Source organism: Bombyx mori, chromosome 8 (assembly GCF_030269925.1).
Source record: "Bombyx mori chromosome 8, ASM3026992v2".
Lineage (NCBI taxonomy): Eukaryota > Metazoa > Arthropoda > Insecta > Lepidoptera > Bombycidae > Bombyx > Bombyx mori.
In genome coordinates, this window is record NC_085114.1 from 7640593 (window position 1) to 7661852 (window position 21260).

The 21260-nt window shown below is 36.3% G+C and overlaps 2 protein-coding genes and 1 non-coding gene across 3 annotated transcripts; 2 read left to right on the top strand and 1 right to left on the bottom strand.

Moving 5' to 3' along the window:
* The first annotated feature begins 2181 nt into the window (after positions 1–2181).
* Positions 2182–6917, top strand: UGT39B1 (UDP-glycosyltransferase UGT39B1). Its single transcript, NM_001257051.1, has 4 exons — positions 2182–2419; positions 3326–3924; positions 5834–6053; positions 6412–6917. The coding sequence occupies exons 1-4, from the start codon at positions 2182–2184 to the stop codon at positions 6915–6917; spliced, it is 1563 nt and encodes a 520-aa protein (NP_001243980.1).
* An 8434-nt stretch (positions 6918–15351) lies between these two features.
* Positions 15352–17218, top strand: LOC101747228 (glutaryl-CoA dehydrogenase, mitochondrial). The gene has a single exon (XM_004932058.5). It carries the CDS (start codon positions 15854–15856, stop codon positions 17123–17125), a length of 1272 nt encoding a protein of 423 aa, XP_004932115.2. The 5' UTR covers positions 15352–15853; the 3' UTR covers positions 17126–17218.
* Positions 17219–17719: 501 nt separating this feature from the next.
* On the bottom strand, positions 17720–17792 carry TRNAA-AGC (transfer RNA alanine (anticodon AGC)). Its single transcript has one exon. It is a non-coding gene; the product is annotated as a tRNA-Ala (tRNA).
* Between the last annotated feature and the right edge of the window lie 3468 nt (positions 17793–21260).

The following is a 21260-nucleotide window of genomic DNA, read 5'->3' on the forward strand; positions in this document are numbered from 1 at the left end:
TTGTGTGCTTAATGGCTGTACTTATACATTGTTATACATACTTCTTTACTTGAATCCTGGGTATTATGAGCTGGGTATGATGAGTAGATTTATAATGGCTACTTATTTATATAATATTTAAACACTAAACTAATGAAGCTCTATCCAATTATTGTGGAATCAAATAAAGCTATTTTATTATTATTAATGTCTATAGCTATAAAAATACGAAACATAATATGTACATATATAATATACTGATCGGTTTCACAAATGGTTTGAACTTGAAACCACTATTCTTAAATTACTCTATAGATTAAACACTTTTAAATTCATTAATCTAGTAGATGAGCTAGCGCTTCATACGCAATTCTCACTCGCTCTTTTATTTTACTTTATTGCTTAGATTTTTGTTGTTTACAAAAACCACCATACCAATATCAACCGTAAATGTTACAACGAGAATCCACTCCGGGATGTGACACGTGAGGTCTAAATCACAATGAATTGTCTATCGTAAATAAACGTTGTCCTAAGTATATATTATTATCCTTTCAGAGAAACTAATTTGAAATCGCTATTACGTTTGTTCACTGATAGCGTTTATGTTTCTAAAGGATCTAAAAGTGACGGTGCCTTTGAAAAACTGCTCTATCCTTCTTTAGAATAAATACCAAAAGAGAAAATGCAACCGTGCAACTAACGAAGTACAACATATATTTAAATGGTATATTTTAGGTATTTTAATAATATGCCCTGTGGCAATTTACTGCGGGACAGCGTTAAATCGATTTTCATTCTGAAGAAGAGAGCTATTCGTGCGATTTATATCGGTCACTCAAGGGAATCCTTGAGAAAAGTAAATTAAAATTCAAACTAAGCGTCTCAATACATTTTTTATAATTTGATTCTCCAGTTTTTGATATACACGACGTGTACACTAGAGAAATAAGGCTTCTTAAATCTATTATAAGTATATTATGCAAAATAACTACTAAACTAATATTTAAGTAATATTTAGTATATTGTAGTTAGTATTATTGTCTTATTTTTTGCTTTTCGCTAGGTAGATTTCAATTAAGAATTTATTTTCATTTCAAACTTCTTAGTTATTACATTATTGTTTTTTGCGGATAATATATGTATTGAAATAATATCACCAGGTATTAACTAGTTACATGAGCCCATGATCTAAATCAGCGTGAATGTCTCCACTCACCTAAAACTCATCTGTTCTAATATCTTTTATTATTATTGCATAAACGAGTGATTAACCTCATGGCTCATCTAATGTTAAATGGCTATCAAAGTACATATACTTCACAATATGAGTGTTATGAGCCTGAGACATATGATCTAGGTCTCAATTGTATAGTATCGTCGTTATTTCTGAAAACCTGAACGTATTACTGCTTCGCGGAAAGGTTGCGATATCTATCCTTTCGGACTCAGTAGAGGCCTTTAGGTGATTTTAAATACACAGAAGTTAATAGATATACGGTTGAAAAACATTCACCTTCATCGTAAACAGTCGACGTCACCCTAAGCACGTCATTTCGGATCCTCCCGATCCACTAACGTTACTTTTAGGTACCTCAAGCACCGGTCATCGTTTTCGTCGCACCCGTCGCTTGCGACAAAGGGCTCGGCGAGTAAATTAACCCACAGACACAGCCTCCAACAGTTTCTCGCCGGATCTTCTCAGTGGGTTGCATTTCCGATTCAGTGGTATTATAATAATATATTCTCTATTTGTTAGCTCAGCTATTTGTTAGGTTAAGCTAACATCTCAAGGCTACCACCACAAGCTTAGATAGTAAAAAAAACCTGCTTTGTGAGTCGGGTAAAAAAGAATATCTGCCCGAGTTTGCTTCGATTTTTATTTTCAGGACTGTGTCTATCTTTTATGGCCGTACATAGAGATAACATTCTTTGACATTCAATTATTATGCTTTAATGTTTATCCAATTTGAAATAAATGATTTGAAGTGCGGTTATGAACACAAACTGGTCCACATCTTTGTACCTAATTTTATTAGCTAACTGATAAAAAATATGTGAAGGGGCCTGTATCTATCTAGCTCAGTCGTCAGAATTCATTTCGATTTGCTTATTTATACATAGCAAGCTGATGTGAGCAGTCGCTGTTGTTTTTTGTTAATTGCTTAGTGTAACGTATTCGTTATAAATCAATTTAATAAAATGTTCAACAGTTTCATATTTTTGTTTGTTGTAGTGACGGGCTTATGTGAGTCTGCCAATATTTTGTATGTGATGCCTTTTACTTCTAAATCTCACCATATTATGTTGAAGCCGATTGGATTAGAATTAGCTAGAAGGGGTCACAATGTGACCGTCATCACTGGGTTTCGAGATAAGAATGCTCCTGCAAATTACCGTCAGATACAAGTTGATCAGAAAGAAATATGGGACGTCATAGGTAAGCTATGTTTACACAAATATCATATTTGTCATAAAATATGTTGGTGATTGTTGTTGGTCCGATGTTTAAGAATTTGAACTTTTTTCATCCTGACTAATATGCATAAAATAAATATCTAATAAAGTGAGCGACATTGGGCTGATGGTGATGATGAAAATGACTATAAATCATAAAATATCTAGTAGATAATACAACAAAAAATGCTCACGTGAGAAAGATCAAAACATTTGATGATTTAATTTAAAATAAATAATTATAAATTCAATTTGCATAAAATTGAATTTAAAATAATTTCGTATCTCTCATTATTTAAGTGCTGTAAAGTAATGCCCATATTAATTATAATATTCTAGAAATAAACTGGAATAAATCGCATATGCATGAATTGCTAATTTTAATAATTAACTGAACCTCGAAAAATGCTTTGATTTAATATTTTGTTTTATGTATCTCATTTAATTTATAAGAATGACTAATTTTATTCAATTCCAATATTTGTTATGAAATATTTGACGATTGACTTCCACGGTGAAGGAATAACATCGTGTAGTAAAAATCAAACCCGCATAGTTTGCGTAATTACTTGTGGTAGGGCTTTTTGTGAGTCCGCATGGGTGGGTACCACCGCCCTGCCTATTTCTGCCGTGAAGCAGTAATGCGTTTCGGTTTGAAGGGTGGGGCAGCCGTTGTAACTATACTGAGACGTTAGAACTTACATCTCAAGGTGGGTGGCGCATTTACGTTGTAGATGTCTATGGGCTCCAGTAGCCACTTAACACCGGGTGGGCGGTGAGCTCGTCCGCCCATTTAAGCAAAAAAAAATTTTATTATATATATTTAGGCGATTTTGATTAAATGTATAGTAAATATTCCAAATTAATTTTTAACTACTTTCTGTTTTAGGAACCAAAAGACCGAACGTTTTCGACATGGTCGGGGTATCAACTGAAGAATTTCACAATATGATTCTCTGGAGAGGGGGACTAGGATTCACAAATCTAACTTTAAATTCAGCTGAAGTGAAGAGTTTTTTAGCTGAAGACAACAAATTCGATTTAGTCATTTGCGAGCAGTTTTTCCAAGAAGCGATGAACATATTAGCACATAAATACAAAGCTCCTTTAGTTCTAGTTACCACATTCGGAAACTGTATGAGACATAACATCATGATAAGAAACCCATTGCAGCTAGCCACTGTGATCAGTGAATTTTTGGAAGTGAGGAACCCGACCAGTTTCTTCGCAAGGTTAAGAAATGTATACTTCACCGTTTACGAATACGTTTGGTGGCGATATTGGTACTTAGAAGAACAAGAGAAATTGGTCAAGAAGTACATTCCAAATTTAGAAGAACCAGTGCCCACTTTGCTTGAGATGCAAAAGAATGCCTCCCTGATACTAATTAACGGACATTTTAGTTTTGATACTCCAGCTGCGTATCTTCCCAATATTATTGAAATTGGCGGAGTGCATCTTTCCAAGAGTGACACTAAGCTGCCCGCGGTAAGTATTTTCAACCTCGGCATGTCTGAGAAGTACATCAGCTGGTATCTTTTAATTCCCCCACTTTGAAGTCGATCGTTAAATTAACTATAAGCCTTGGGATAAAGAAGTTAGAATTTACTTTTATTGCGACGCATTGCTTTGCTATATTTACTATTTTAGCTCTGGTGGTATTTCGACACTGGGATATTTTTTATTATTTGATAATGACCATGTACGGTTAATAGTGCATACGGACCATGGACGGTTAAATGCGCATCACTTATTAGACTCAAGGTAGTAGGACGTAGGACATGTAGGTTTTCTACATAATCGTTGATATCCTAAGGGGTTATTCCAACTACGCGCGGACTAGTAGGTGAGATCACGGGGCTTAACCTGGGAGGACTTGCTACACCAGCCCTAGCAAGAGCAGTGCTTCGCTGATTTTTACAACGCGATTGGAATCGCGACCCACTGAGAAGATTCGACCAGAAACTCAGTGGGTGGAAAACTCAGTATAATGTAGGACGTCAGTTCGTCACCCAAAAAATAATACCGTCATTCTGCTTATTACCACGAAGCAGTCATGTTTATAGACACGAAGATCACTGATACGATTTTTTTATTACTTATAGGTCGAACGAACTCACGGCCCACCTTGTGTTATCCGGTTACTGGAGCTCATAGATATTAACAACGTGAATGAGATCACCCATCCATACATCCATCCACCCCCACCCATCTTGAGACATGAGTTCTAAGTTCCAGTTCTGTAGTACAGCAGTTGCCCCAACTTTCAGCTACCTGTGTCGGCTTACACGAAGTCCTACAACCGGTATTAAAATGCTATTGGCACTTACACATCTTGTCTCAGACGGAATACTGCAATTTACTTAATAATCTGTTTTGGCAAAATAAAAAAATTAACTTCTCAGAGGGAATTATTAAAATTATGATGTTTTGACGAAACTGATTGTTTTAAATTGAATCACGTGATTGGTTTGTGGGAGAAATTTACGAGGCGGTTCAAATTTAACACACCACACCAATTATTTTAATCAAATTTAATAAAAGTCACGACTCCAACTACCAATACTCTTTATCGTATGTTCGTACAGATTCCTATGAGAATACGTTGAAGTTTTAAAATCTAGAATTTTTGTTTGGTAAGCCGATACGGAGGAGGTGACGTTTGGCAATACTCCTTTTTTAAAATTGAATAACTTCTTAATTAGCATATCGAGAATAATTAGCCTGCAATAAAAGCTTAATTTTATAGAGCAAAAGCAAATTAGGGACTGTATGACTTAATTATTTTCATTTTATTTCAAGTATAATAACAGAATGTATAAACAATAATTTCCCATTGTCGTTAGCCGAGATTATAAATACGTTTCGTGGTGGGATATTATTTAAATTACTGTAATTTACAAAATTTGTCACGTCATGATTATACGACAATGAAGTACATGGTATATTCGTCTGAATAATAGAATGAACAGGATGGCTAATACTTAATAGTTGTACTTCGCACGTTCGTATTATGTTCTTGGCGGAAAATATTTATTTTTAAATTAGACCTAATTTATAAAAAAAATTATTTAAAAGTAGTCGTCTGTCTGGCTTTACTCGATAGTGCAATGGTATCCTGTATTTATATTCTCGCGTATTAGATAATCGATGACATCGGCAACTCGAATGCAAATCCAATCAATGACCATTTTAACCGTAATTAAGGGTTATTATGATTATTATAAAGTTATTAATTTAAGGGTTATTTTTCGATGGAGACTAAAATTTGACGCCGCCGCATTTTTCACTTTAATATTAACTTTATATTTTTTTACTACAAAGGAATCAATGCACTCAACTGAATATACCATGAATTAAGTATAAAATTAAACTTTAAAAATTATTATATTTTCAGGATTTGCAAAACATTTTAGACGAAGCAAAGCATGGAGTCATTTACATTAACTTTGGATCGAACGTGCGTAGTGCTGAACTACCGTTAGAAAAAAGAAATGTATTTTTGAATGTAATTAAGAAACTGAAGCAGACTGTGGTGTGGAAATGGGAAGATGACAGTCTAGATAAAATGGATAATTTAGTCGTGAGAAAATGGCTACCACAAAAAGAAATATTATGTAAGTTGTTTTAATACAATTATTCGTGTAAAGAAACATATTTAATTAATCTCATAAAAATGCCAAATTTACTTTTATTATCACAAGCTTACAATAGCGTGGTAATTTAAAAATATAATAATATTGAATAATTGTTTTAGTTTTATGATATGTATAATGCCAGGCACAGGAGGAGGATTTTTTTATTAGCTTGAATTGGCGAAAAACTCAGTGGCCTAATGTTAAGCGATTGTTACGACCCAGAAATACCCCTAGGCGAATTACGGCTCATAACTTAACTTAACATAACGGCTATGATTAACACTCACCACTGATACCATTCACATAAATTTTACACCATTCTATACTTTAATTTCAGCCCACCCAAATATCAAAGTATTCATATCGCATGGTGGATTGATCGGAACACAGGAAGCCATATTCCACGGCGTGCCTATAATTGGAGTTCCTATTTACGCTGACCAATACAATAATTTATTACAAGCAGAAGAAATTGGATTTGGGAAAATACTCGAATTCAAAGATATCAGAGAACAAAACTTAGATAATTACTTGAGAGAGCTTCTTACAAACAATACTTACAGAGACAAAGCTAAAGAGATGTCTATTAGGTTTAAAGATAGACCGACGACTGCTTTAGATACAGCTATGTATTGGATTGAATATATTATAAGGCATAATGGGGCTAGTTTTATGAAAAATCCAGCCAGAAAATTGCACTGGATCCAATACGCAATGCTAGATGTTTATGGTTTTATATTAGCAGTAGTGTTAACTATTTTTTACACTATTTACAAACTAAGCAGTTTCATATTGCATAAATTGAAAGCTCCTGAGAGACTTATTAGAAAAAAGTTTGATTGATATTTGTTATACTGTTGTTATTTAACATTAGTCTTTATTATAGCATAGAAAAGTGATAAATATAATTAAGATATAGTGGAAAACTGTAAGAAACTCATTGATATTGACTTGAAGATCTTAAGTCAAATATTTAGGTAGTTTTAATGATGCGAAATATTTGTTTTTTTCTGATCTCTCTGTTTAACTGTTTGTTTTTTTTTTGTTTTGTAATTTTATAATCATGGATAGTTAAATACTTTTTTAAAACTGTTAATATTTCAAATCTTTCAATTAGACTTAATATGTGATGGTAGTTATATTATACTATGTATTTTATCCCACACAATATGGGCTTTAATGAAAATTGAAGGCGTATTATTATTGTGCACCAATAAAACCAGTTAATAAATGGTTTATCGGATATTTTTTCTTCCTATCTAATTGTTAGTAGCCTAAGTGGCTATTCCATCTATTTAAGGACCAGTAGGTAAGCTCATGAGCTCGACTAGAGATAATTTCTAACACTGACCATAGCAAGAGCAATTCTTCTCTGAATTTACCACCGGATCTAATTAGGTTAAATTGGAGAACGCTGCTATCCATCGGTTACGCAAATTTTCTATAAAACTGGTAGTCGCGTCACATGACATTCAAGGAAAAATAATAGGGTGGTGCTGTTTTATGTCGTAATCACATTGGCCGTGTGATATATAGTACATTTATTTAGCTAAATATATATACAAACATAGTTTTGGCTGTGTATTGGGAACATTAGGTGGCGTTTAAATGTTGTGCGGCGTATTGTAATACCGCACGCGTGGGAGGGGCCTATACCAGCTTATATGTGCGAATCTCCTGTTTAGGCGTTCTTATTAGAAATGTAGGACAGCCATTGGATAGCAATGGTCAATTTAGGCTCAAATCTAAAAGTAGGCCATGAGCTCGTTCGCGGTCTCACTATCAGAATTTACAATCAATCGAATAAGGAATGCGCCAATTAATAAAGAAAACAACAACAAAAAAACCTACAATTATACATTGTTTATTTGACACATTTTCATTTTTTCATTGCATAGTTTATTTGATACATTACATTTATATCTCGTTTCTAAATTTAGCGAAACCCTCTACTCGTCTGGGCAAGGGTTTTGTTACTCGAAAGACCGCTTTTGTCCCAACTCAGCTTGGGTCGCTGTGAGTCCAAAGTAAAGTCTGTCTGGCTTATGAATTTAGAATGATCTGGCTTTCAGCAGGTATATGCGTCCACATTCCCTCATTCTATTGAAGTGTCTGGTGCTGTTCATGCCTATTTGTCTTACTGTTCGTAATATACAAACTGTAAAATAATGAAAAAAGCTAGTCACACTGGCCAGATGTCCCTTTTTAATGCGCTTTTATTAGTTCCCTACGTATCTTAGTATTGCCTATTGTACAAATGTATCTGCTTTTTTTTGATTGTTTTTGAATGTAAATTGTGTTTTGGTGTGCAGTAAAGTGTATTCTCTCTTTCTCTCTTAGTATCTATGTTAGTATGTAACGTAATCTTTGAACATGATTTTGACCCCTTCAAAATGTCGTATTAACTCGAAATTTCGCATACCTATCAAGGACCGATGACAATTCAATATTTTAAACAGTCAGACCCTTTATTTACTTTCGGCAGTTATAATAACAAATTCTTTTAAGCGCCTTCTTTTTTCACTTAGCAAATTATAAAACTATAGTATTTGCCTGAATGTACATTAATGAACAGCTTATGATACATAATGCTAATTAAACTAAAAAAAATAAAAAAATAAAATAGTTTAAAAAAAACTAAAAAACACGCTTTTATAGAAAATCCAATTAAAAAATAAAAAATTAATTTATTGTAAAAAAAGCGTGCTTTTTAAGATACTACGAGTATTAAAATGATAAGACCTAGGTACTCATATCTGTAAAATATTTAAACTATTGACACCGCGCACCTCACGCTTTTTTTACAATTAATTAATTTTTATTCTTAGTTGAATTTTCTATAAAAAAAATGTTTTTAACTTTTTCTTTTTAAACTAGAATTTATTGTAAGCTTAATCGATTACACTATTCAATATAGTACAGAAAACTGAGACATCACACGATCTCCGTCAGAATTAAAGTTTTTTATTATGAAAAAAGCATTTTTATTCAAAAAGTTTTATTTCATTCTTAAGTAAAATGTTTAACTGTTTTAATGATTTGATATAAAATAGTCGAAATTAAAATTATTACGGTTTAATATTAGAATTATTTTACTCAATCGGATTTATGAAAAAAAAAAAAAAAATTATAAATTAATTAATAATTATTATTATAGGCAGGGTAATAAATGCAGACCAATTTTTTTAATAACACAACAGGAAACTCTTTTGTTGTTTTTACCTATCTACCTATGCTGATAGCCTTGATAGGCTATTTTAGCTTCTCCTTGACGTGTAGGTGAGTTCACGGGGCTCAAACCAGAGTGTTGCTAACACTGGCCCTAGCAAGGGCAGTGCTTTGCTGAATCTACCACCGGATCGGAAACGCGACCCACTGAGAAGATCTGGCGAGAAACATTGAGTTTACTCGTCGAGCCCTTCGTCGCAAGCGACGGGTTCGGTCAAGACGATGACCGGTGCTTGAGGTACTTAAAAGTACCGTTAATGGTTCGGGAGGATCCGTAATGACGTGTTTAGGGCAATGTCGATTGTTTACCATTCGGTCCACAGGATCGGATATGACACTTCTTCATAATCTTGATAGAAGGTAGACGAAGTCTGAAATCTGACCACGAATAGGTAATTTTTATTTTCTAATTTAAAAAAATAAAATGCTTTTTTTTTCAGAAGAAAAACTAATTACCTGCTAAACTCGAATTCCAACTAAATAATTGGAACAGTATTCGCTATTTTAAGGTACGTAGTATCCCGGACTTGCTCATTAGGGGCACGCAATTAAAACTTGTAGTTGGGCAAGTCTCACACTGGGGATTACTGCCAATGCGAAACAGTTGGAAAATCGAGATCAATCTCGGAATTATGCAGTTCCGAATATTGTCTACGAAGTTCTGACTTCGGCAGATCTCGAGTCTCAATGAAATATTATTTGAGTCATTTACGTAGTTTAATAATATTAATTAGGTAATACAACGTTGTAATCTCTATATATAAAAATGAATTGCTGTTTGTTAGTCTCGCTAAAACTCGAGAACGGCTGGACCGATTTGGCTAATTTTGGTCTTGAATTATTTGTGGAAGTCCAGAGATTGTTTAAAAAGTAGATAAATTTGAAAATGCTCGGAATTAAATATAAATAATTTTGTTGTTCCTTTTTTTGTTTTAAGTTTATTTTATACAAAAGTTTAGGTCTTTTGTCTATCGATTGAGGCACTACTAAGTCTGCCGGGTCGGCTAGTTTTATATATATTTTTTTCATTTTTTCCTTAGTAAATTTCTCACTATTGACTTTATTTCGATTTTCATATGTTTAGAGCCTGTTCCTTACCTTAGCTTACCTTAATCGAAGTAAAGTTAAAATATTTTGAAAAAAAGTAGAAAATTCGTCAAAATTTAATTAATCAATAAATTTAATTTACATTCATCATGTCTTTAGCTCAATTTCCCTGGTAAAACGCCATGTTGCGATACGCAATGGATCTTTTCGGTTTGAATTAATCAATTATAGTCGACTTGGGGAAGCAATCTCTGGATGTAGACTAATTATAACAGATTACATTAATCTCTGACGATGTAGCGGAACCGACTTCAGGTGAGACTACGTTGAAGGCGGAGAGCGATTAGCGTGTCATCGATAAAAAATAGATCAAAATCGTCGGAAAACACAAATTATATGTACACCTCAATCGTTTCAAAAATGTTTATATTAAAAGCGAATAGGCATGTCATCTGAAGCTTCCATTACTAATTTTATCAAAAATCGTTGTTATTTTACTTATTAGCTTAAAAATCTATATACTTTTTCTTTCATTTGTTCATTATTAGAAATGGCACTAATGTTAAGCATTTTAGCAGCATTTTATAAACCTTATAAATCTTATGTTTGTCTAAAATTTACTACATATTGTACTAATTGATTGTAGCATACATATTTGATTTTAATTTAACATACATAGTATGTATACTTTTATATAGTAATACCCCTTATCCAGTGTTACAATCTGCTATCCCACTAGTTTCGGTTGCTATTTGTGAGAAAGCAAGAGAGGCTAGTCTCTATGCACAGGATTTTCAGATAACTGTAACATGGTTTTGAGTCCAATATTTTAATTTAATATTGCTCTGAATTGTCTTTTCGGGCGCTAATATTTTCTTAACATTTCTTGTAACACCATTCCCGAAAAATGTTGACAAAGTCCGAAGTCCATCGTAAAACTAATAAAATTAAGTATTACAGGATGGTATGTTGTGCAGACTTCGCCTAGTGGAGCAAAAACAGGAGAAGAAGGAGATTTCTCGTTATTTGTAGGTTTTGTTAGTGAGTATCACAATCGCCTCGTTAGCCAATTAGTTAGTGAAGCTATAACATGAGGTCGAGTTTGATTCTCTGTCGAAGCTCACTGTAAAATATGGTCTGAGTGGTTTCTTATTAAAATATTTTTGGTGGTGCACTGTTTGAAGAAATACAGATTCTTTACAAAGCCAGCTGCCTTTGTTTGACTCCAAGGGACTTTAGTTCTCTCCCTATTTTGTACCGTATATCTTTAAGGACCCATAAAAACTGAAATTGGTTGAGATCGTGTCTCTTCTATTTTAGCACCGCTCTACTTGGTACTGAAATAGAACTCATCTATGCTATCTGACAATCGCGTTTATCAACCATCCTTTTTCAAAAATCGTTTTTCATGCACTACATAACTGGAGTTACATATCGTTTTACAAACTAGATTTGAAATAAGTCTAAGCTATGTTTTATATGTTCTGCTTTGCTGATGTCTGTGAGAATTCGTGACCAAGCACCGTGAGTCGGTTAAGGCAAAAAAAAATGTTTCTTCTACTTGTTCATTAATTGTTTTACGTTTCATAAAACACAAATAGATGTTTAGTTCGTAATGTAATTTAGTAATGTGCTTTTTTTTTAAATTCAAATCGCTTCAGGCTGTCAATATTGTTAATTTCAAAGTTTGGCAGATAAGCGTACCTTCTAAGATTACCTCGTATTACTGGGCTTCTCAGCTACATGACTATTCCATTTATGTTTGCAGGGGTTCCGCGTTCGATACTAATTTTGGAAACGTCAGACTCCATCGAATTTCGTCTATGCACTTTGAATCGACGGAAAGTTTCATTAGTTTTAATATTTAAGAAGCTTTCTGAAAAGCTCTGTGCGAAATTAACGTACTTCGTATGTAATAAGGTATGCGATCAGTTTTGGTGAACTTACTTACTGATTTATCGTGTTCATAAAATAATTCAGTAGGGAATGTAAATAATTTTCTTTTAGACTTTAATTAACTTGGAGAATATAAGGCCGCAGCCAAGTTATATCCATCAAGCAATTAGTGTTGTTAATGTCGTAGCCGTTTTTGTCCACTTATAAGCGAAGCTACCAAAAAATATGCTAATCTAACATTTGCATGTGACTGGTAAAATCACTGGCCCATTAAAGGCACTCTTTAGTCTGCTTAGTGTAAAAGGATAGAGTAGGTAAAATACTGTTAACAAGGGACGTTGAGGTGCCATTAAAGGTCTTAGGGCTTCCTTGCTTTCTCCGTCGTTTGTCACGCAAATAGAGAGTGAATAATTTATAGACGATTCACCCTCACCGCACTACGTCGGACCATGAGGTTAGAAAACGGGACCCCTGACTTTTTTGATGAAATTTTATAAAATACAACTACCTGGTATTAAATTAAGAACCGAACATTAACCAACTGCCAATGTTGATCTTAATATTTTATTTATCTATTTACTACAAAAGCTTCATTTCGCTTTCGATTATAAATTTAAAAGTGCATTTTATATACATATGTAATAGTTTTTATAAAATACATTTTACATTTACCAGAAGCTTGTAAGCAAATTTGCATGTAATCTGTGCTGTGCCGGTGTTCGAAGCCCGTGAACCAGTATCGATTTTTCTGATGAAATACGTACTTAAGACATTTTTACGAATGACGGATCGTCGAGGCGGTTCGGCTGGTCTTCTCGGACTGGATGAATTGCGACCTCACTTTCCGGGTGACGTAGGTGCTCCACGCCACCACTGCACTGCAGTGCAATGAGGACATGGTGGAGCACACGCTCGCGTACTGCCCCGCTTTCGCGGAGCAGCACCGTGTCCTCGTTGCAAAAATAGGACCGGACCTGTCGCTTCCGACTCTCGTGGTTACGATACTTGACAGTAACAAGTCCTGGCAGGTGATGCTCGACTTCTGCGAGTCCACCATCTCGCAGAAGGAGGCGGCGGAACGGGAGAGGGAGAGCTCTTCTTCCCTCTCGGCGCCGTGCCGCCGCCGCCGAGCCGGGGGTCGGAGGAGGGCGTCCGTTCAGCTACGGCCCCTGTGAGGAGATAGCCTCCTTCAATGATGGTCACGGGGTGACCTGAGGGTGTTGACGCTGCGCCGCGCGCTACCGTCACTCTAGCGCGCTGGCACCAGAAGGACGGGACAATACGTCAGCGGCTGCGGCCTGCGTAGCGGTCCGCGTTGTCGTCGTCGCTTCATCGCCAAACATAGGTACTGTGGAAGAGCAACCCGGTCGGCGGTGGATGGCGTTCCGACCCGGGAGGCTGTTCTGGCCCAGCGGGCTATCCCGGTAGGTCCTCGACTATCACCTCGATGACCTGTCGGTCGGGCGTCCTAGGGGTGACGCCGCGAGTCTGGTTGTAGTGTTGACCGCGGGACCCCCCCTACTCTGACCGGGTCCTGCCCCGGACGGAGATCGGACGTCGTGTGTAAGAGTGCCAGTCGTTTATTACGGTAGGGCCCTAACACTACTTGGGCTTGCGGTCTGCTTCCATCATCTGCAGATCGTCAAGTGAAGGAATAACATTATGTAATAAAAAATCATACCTGCGACATTTATAATCAGGAAAATTACTAGGTTCGATGGGTAGGGTAGCCGTTGTACTGTAAAAATTGAGGCTAAGACCCCAGTCTCAAGGTGGGTGGCGAAATTTACGTAGTACATGACTACAGGCTACGGTGACCACTTAACATTGAGTGGGCCATGAGGTCGTCCACCAATTTAGATTGCTTAGGCAATAACAAACATACAGCGGAGGTCTAATATGTATCGAGGCTTAAATTCGTAAATTTTTAAATTAATTAATTTCGGTAGGCAGCGGCTTGGCTCTGCCCCTGGCATTGCTGAAGTCCATGGGCGACGGTAACCACTCACCATCAGGTGGGCCGTATGCCCGTCTGCCTACAAAGGCAATAAAAAAAAAAAAAAAAAAAAGAACAAAATAAATGAAAATAATAATAAAATAAACTCGGAATTAATATGTACTAATTATAATTACAAATTTATGTGGCCACTATTACAAGGTGTTTTTAGGAAATGAAATTAGATATGATTGCTTTGTGTAAGATTACCTACAACTCAATGTACTAATTTATATTCAAACGAACATTGCTTTAATATTTTAAAAGGAGTTGCAAGGGCTTTATGTCAGATAATAATATGAAAACAAGAATGTAAGATACTAGCGTTTTATTCAATATTTAAACCTTAATTACATAATAAAGTAAATAGCAAAAACAAGAGACAAGAAAACAAGAGAGAGAGAGAGAGATAGAGGAAAATTTGAAATAACATTTTAAATCACAACATTTTAAGCCCGTCATCAAATAGACGTAAAATTACGTTTAACAATTCAAACAACTTACCTCCAAATAAAAATCCATCGCCTAACTTCATTAGCTTATTTCCAAGATTTGCTAGAACAAGTACTTCCTATAAAAATGGACTGCACTGCACGAACTGTTTAACCTAGCCACGGCCCTAGAAAAAGTTCAGCTGTTTCTGTAGCAAATTTGCTTTGCGTGACATTCTGCAAATTTTTAAATGCATTCAACTTAATTTTGCGGCTGCGTTTTTAGTGGTTGTTGCTTTTTATTATAATGCTAATAATCTGGTAATAAAATGGGTTTTTATCATGGAAACTTCAAAGGTTTCTATTTTATTTTTAAATCTGAATATACTGCTATCATTTCGTAGATCAAATCGCTGTGAGGTTAGTAGCCTTGACTATTGCAATACCTTCTGGCACTAAATAATACCAGAATAAATCCCACATTTAAAAACAAAGTCGTGACTTATAAGCTAGTATGAAATAAAGTGGGCGAAAGGGCAAGTAATAATAAACATTTTAATGGAAAACAACTTCACATTGACTGAAACGTGATCAAAATAATCAAAATATACAAAAAAGCTAATCTGGAACTCCCTAGCAGTGCATTTTATCTTATCATTTAACAAACTTATCATTTATGTTACTAGCACGATAAATAGTTTACTGAATATGTAATACTTAAAACTTATCCAAACAGAAAACAATTCTAAAGCTAATATTGATATGAAATAATTCAAAGAAAATTAAAACCTATGAAGGAGACATAGCAATGAAAATTGAATTGAATATAGATTGACAGACGAATTACGAAATAGATAAGAATGCACACATAGAAAAGCATGACGTGCGAAGAAACAGATGTGAAGTTAGCAGCAGTAATATTTAGTTTAGCCTGTGAAGATCGTGAATTTGTTGTTGTCATTGGGTCAGTGGCGAGGTTATCGAAGTGTTTTGTTAAAATCTGTTAGTGTAAGGTCGAAAAAAGTGAAGCATAAAGTATTCTGAAGTAAAAAGTAGTTAGTTGACTTATAAGTAATATTTAAATTACGAGTGAAATTAGTTGAAGAGGAATTGATAATTAAATGCTATTTGTCGAGGAATAATTTATAATTAAAGGGAAGAAATATTGTATATGTGTAATAATGGTGTCGTTAACTTCTAAATATATACTTTCAACGATATGTAAATCAAATAGCATTAGGGCATTATCTACAACGTATTCAAGAAATGCGAAAGTGACTTTCGATTGGGTGGACCCATTCAATTTAGATGGACAACTCCATGACGACGAAAAAGCAGTGCGAGATTCATTCAGGGCCTACTGTAATGAAAAGTTATTACCTCGTGTGGTTGAGGCAAATAGGAATGAGGTGTTCCATAGAGAAATCTATAATGAACTCGGTGAATTAGGCGCTCTGGGTTGTACCATTAAAGGTTACGGATGCGCTGGAGTTTCTTACGTTACGTATGGTCTCATTACAAGAGAACTAGATGGCGTTGACTCCTCTTATAGATCAGCGATGAGTGTGCAGAGTAGTTTGGCAATGGGTTCGATTTATATGTACGGAACTGAAGACCAGAAACAGAAATACTTACCACGCATGGCTACAGGTGAATTAATTGGTTGTTTTGGGTTAACGGAACCCAATTTCGGAAGTGATGCTGGAGGCTTAGTTACCAGAGCGAAGCACGATGCAAAAAATAAATGTTATGTTTTATCTGGATCAAAAACTTGGATAACCAATGCACCAATCGCTGACATTATTATCGTTTGGGCAAAAGACGACGAAGGTAAAGTACGCGGTTTTATAGTCGAACGAGCCGAGGTAAAGAAAGGTTTAGATACGCCCAAAATCAATGGGAAATTTTCTTTGCGGGCATCGGCAACCGGAATGATATTGCTCGACGAAGTGGTTATACCGGAGGAGAATTTATTGCCGAATGTAGTGGGCCTGAAGGGGCCGTTCGGATGTCTCAATAACGCGCGATACGGTATCGCCTGGGGCGCTCTCGGATCCGCAGAGACGTGTTTGCGAATAGCCCGGCAGTACACATTAGATAGGAAACAATTCGGGCGGCCTTTAGCTTCGAATCAACTTGTACAGAAGAAGCTGGCTGATATGCTGACGGAAATAAATATTGGCTACCAGGCCTGTTTGCGTGTTGGACGTTTAAAAGACGAAGATAAAGCAGCTCCAGAGATGATATCTTTAATTAAGAGAAATAGTTGCGGTAAAGCATTAGAGATTGCCAGAGTAGCAAGAGACATGCTTGGAGGTAATGGGATTTCTGACGAGTATCACATCATACGGCATGTTATGAATTTAGAAGCAGTCAACACTTATGAAGGAACGCACGATATTCATGCGCTTATATTAGGAAGGGCTATTACTGGACTACAAGCTTTTTCTTAAAAAACATCAAATAAAAGCTTTTTGTTATGTTGTTATTTTTTTATCAAATTTGTATATTAAATTATTTATGAAAAAGATACGTTGATAAATAAATTGTTTATTATTTTTTACCTCACAATGCTTATTAAAAGAAATACGACAGTTGCTTTGTTGAATATTTAAGTGTAATAAGTAGTTTAAATTGAGCTAGTTAATATGTTAATTTCATATGGTGGTAGGACCTTTTGTGAGTCCGCGCGGGTAGGTACCACCACCCTGCCTATTTCTGCCGTGAAGCAGTAATGCGTTTCGGTTTGAAGGGTGGGCCAGCCGTTGTAACTATACTGAGATCTTAGAACTTATATCTCAAGGTGGGTGGCGCATTTACGTTGTAGATGTCCATGGGCTCCAGTAACCACTTTACACCAGGTGGGCTCTGAGCTCGTCCACCCATCAAAGCAATAAAAAAAAAAATGTATTTTTCTTTAAAGTTCGAAAATTTACAAATTTTACCTTAAAAAGATAACAGGATAATTGAAAACAGATAGAAACTATTAAAAAAATTAAGCAACGTTTGAGAATATTCAAAAAACAGAATGGAACTGCAAAAAGACTTGGAGGCGCCGGGTATCGATCCCGGTACCTCTCGCATGCTAAGCGAGCGCTCTACCATCTGAGCTACGCCCCCCTCGTACAATGTGTTAAAATTTGTATTTATAAAGCACTATTGTAATTTACCGCTGCATCCTTGATACGTGTGTAACGTGTATTAAGCTGCTTTCAGACTACGCTATACTATAGTGCCATATAGTATAGCAGCCTATACTTAGCCAATAATATAGTTATATAGTACAGTCCCCGGTCATCGTCCTTGTCGAACCCGTCGCTCGTGACGAAGGGCTCGACGAGTGAATTAACTCATAGACACAGCCCACTGAGTTTCTCGCCGGATCTTCTCAGTGGGTCGCGTTTCCGATCCGGTGGTAGATTCTGCGAAGCACTGCTCTTGCCAGGGTCAGTGTTAGCAACACTCCCAGTTAGAGCCTCGTGAGCTCACCTACATGTTAGGTACAGTGTGAACGTGTCTATAACAAGGTATGGTGTGCGATATTGTTGCGCTATATACTATATGTTATATACTATAAGCTATTATTTTATATTATAACATAGTCTGAAAGCGGCTTTATTGTAACTAAGTAATATGTAAATATGACTAACATAATTTGCTCAGCGCTCAAACAGTAAATAAAAAATAAGAATAATTTATTTCCAAGAAAGTTTCGATTTACATTTTCTCAGTCGTGTCTGCATTAAGGGTTGCTTGTATCGCAGCCAACATAGTTAAGTCTTACCTACCGTTCTGTGTTCTGATTTGAAACAACTGGGACTTTGACCTGCTTTTGCATTCGGCTCCTGTAACCTCTTAATATCAAAAATACCTTATTATAATACGAAAATCAGTCCTTAGCTTGTGGAAAATTAAGGCTGGTTGTCACATGTAAACTGAAAAGATGTTCTTACTGCTATGTTAAGGCAAGAGCGTAATGAATGGCGGCCTGGTAGGACCGCGCACCGCGGAGAACCGTCGGTCGGGCGTCCTCGGTGTGGCGCTGCGTGTCTGGTTGTAGTTTTGACCGCGGGAATCCCCCTACTCTGACCGAGTTCTGACCCCGGACAGAGATCGGTCGTCAGGTGTAAGAGTGCAGGGGAGTTGCTTAGTGTGGTAGTGGTGGTTAGGCTCTCGTAGGGCGTTCGAACTACGGCCCGAAAAAAAAACAGGGTAATGAATAGAATAATTAATTCAAAGAAACCGGAACTCATTTGTCTATTTAGTAACTGAACATTACAGTACTTACGTGTTCTGTCACCGTAAAAAAATACTGTTCGCATTCTGTGGTAGCGCTTCCGTAGAAGCATTTAATATTTTTACGACTGATGGTTACATCTCCACAATAATCGTACGTCCCGCCGCGCTGTTTATGATAATCTCAAACGAGAACAGAGAGAACTCTTTGAATACAAAATGAGTTTACGCTAAGCGATTCATAAAACACTTATGACTACTTATGTGGCATGTTATATGTTAACATTTCTCAGAATCAAATGCCTTCAGCGTTATTTTGGAAGTGTTATTTTCTTTGTAACGTCTGAATTTTGATATCCACTTTACAATGGTACAATGAAAGCGAAAATTATTTAATGTCAAAAGCCATGTATATTATTATACTAGTGTTAAGAATTCTTGTACGTGTTTGCATTTTAAGAGGCTTGAATAAATATTATTATTATATTCTTGTATTGTGTTTCTCGAAATACTTAAGATATTTCGGTATAATGAAGATCACGGGCCTATGCCAAGTGAGCTTCATTTTCTACTTGCAGAATATTTAAGTCATCGTGCATGAATTGACGGACTATACGGCATATGTTTAATATTGCGGCTTTTTGCATGGTCATGTACGCGTTTTCTGCTATGTCTAATATTTTTAAAGATTGGAGTATTATTATTATTATTATTATTAATGTGTAACATCCAAACATTTCAATTTTTATTGTTAATTGTTTATTGTTAAAAACGAAAGAACATGGAACACTATACGTATAATGATATATACTGTAGGTGTTTTTTTTTTTTTTTTGGTCAGGACGAAATCGCCGGACTCCCACCCTCCACTCCTCCACTGGGGATGGAGGGTGGGGCATGTCGGAGTCGAACCGACTAAAACCTCCTGTCGTTCAACAACCAACGTCCAACCCTCGCATGAGACAGAACTCATGAAAAGGCAAGGGGAGGAGAGTGAAGCGTTTAGTGTGGAGCACATCTCTCCCATCAACCTCCCCCTCGGGACGCCGGGCCAGCGATCGTCGGCGCCACGACCACCAGCCCTCTCGGTCGGCAGGCCGTCCGAAGCCCGCCTAGATGGCGCCGGTTTGAATATGTTATCCTACGAAATACCCCGCTGGGTCAGAACCAGCGTGGGTCGAGGATAGCCGGCCTTCCATCACCCGGATGCTCTTGCGTAAAACGCGTGCAGAGCAGCTTGCACGTCGTCTTCTTAGGCCCCCTTCGCCGGGCCCCAGACCGACATATGAGGGGGACCCGAAACACTTAGAGGGCCAGGGCTAGGGCGACATCCGCCTCCCTGGCCCCCGCTCGACGGCGGCGGGCTTGTGCGAGGTACTATTTATAGGAGTTGTCATCATTAGTTGTTTAAAAATTGTAATTTAGCGTTTAACTCGTAACTTTTATAATAATATAATTATGAGAATATAAATCTGCTAAATGATGTTTTTTGGTCGATGGTCGAAAAGGTGTTAGTTGTGGAACCCATGGAAATTACGTGGATAGTTTCACAGTCGACCTTGGAACATGAGGTTGAAATTTCATTTTTGGTACCTAACGGCTGCTCCACTCTTCTTACCGTAATGGATTTTTTTACTAGTGTTAGGTACCACTACTCATTTCTATTTCTGTCGTGAAGCAGTAATGCGTTTCGGTTTGAAGCGTGGAGCAGCCATACTATAAAACTGAGACATAGAACTCATGTCTCGAATTGGGTAGCGCAATGTAGTTACACATAAAACACGTAGGTGTTCTAACATTTGTTTACAAATAAATCATAATAATATATCTTATATATAAAATTCTTGTGTCACAATGTTAGTTACCATACTCCTCTGAAACAGTTAGACCGATTTTTATGAAATTTTATATGGATGCTTAGTAGGTCTCAGAATCGGCTACTATCTATTTTTCATACCCTTAAGTGATAAGGGTTGTTCACCCCTAACATTTATTTTTTGGACAATTTTTTTTGTTATAATGAGGCATTATGTGGTTGAATGAGGTTTTGTTATTTTTATATTCTCTCATTGCTTACAGCGCTTCATGGTTCTTTCACTCATTTACCACATCCTTACACTGTGTGTACACAGTTTTTTTTCTACACTAGAAATCCTATATATGGCAAAACAACGTTTGCCGGGTCAGCTATGTAAATTTCGCGATTAATATTATAAAAATAAAAATAAAATGTAATTTTCGCGATTAAATTTTTTTTCTAATAAGTATTAAGTAAACAAGCCAGTGCGTTTCTTGCTCATTCTTTTCACGATAAATGTAACATAAATAATAGGGCGTAAACCATACAACCGC

Excerpts from the sequence above, each read along its gene's own strand:
- LOC101747228 (XM_004932058.5), top strand. The coding sequence starts at position 15,854 with ATGGTGTCGTTAACTTCTAAATATATACTTTCAACGATATGTAAATCA.
- UGT39B1 (NM_001257051.1), top strand. The coding sequence starts at position 2,182 with ATGTTCAACAGTTTCATATTTTTGTTTGTTGTAGTGACGGGCTTATGT. Across the intron at positions 3,925-5,833 it reads GTGACACTAAGCTGCCCGCG|GATTTGCAAAACATTTTAGA; the intron begins GTAAGTATTTTC and ends TTATATTTTCAG. Across the intron at positions 6,054-6,411 it reads ACCACAAAAAGAAATATTAT|CCCACCCAAATATCAAAGTA; the intron begins GTAAGTTGTTTT and ends CTTTAATTTCAG.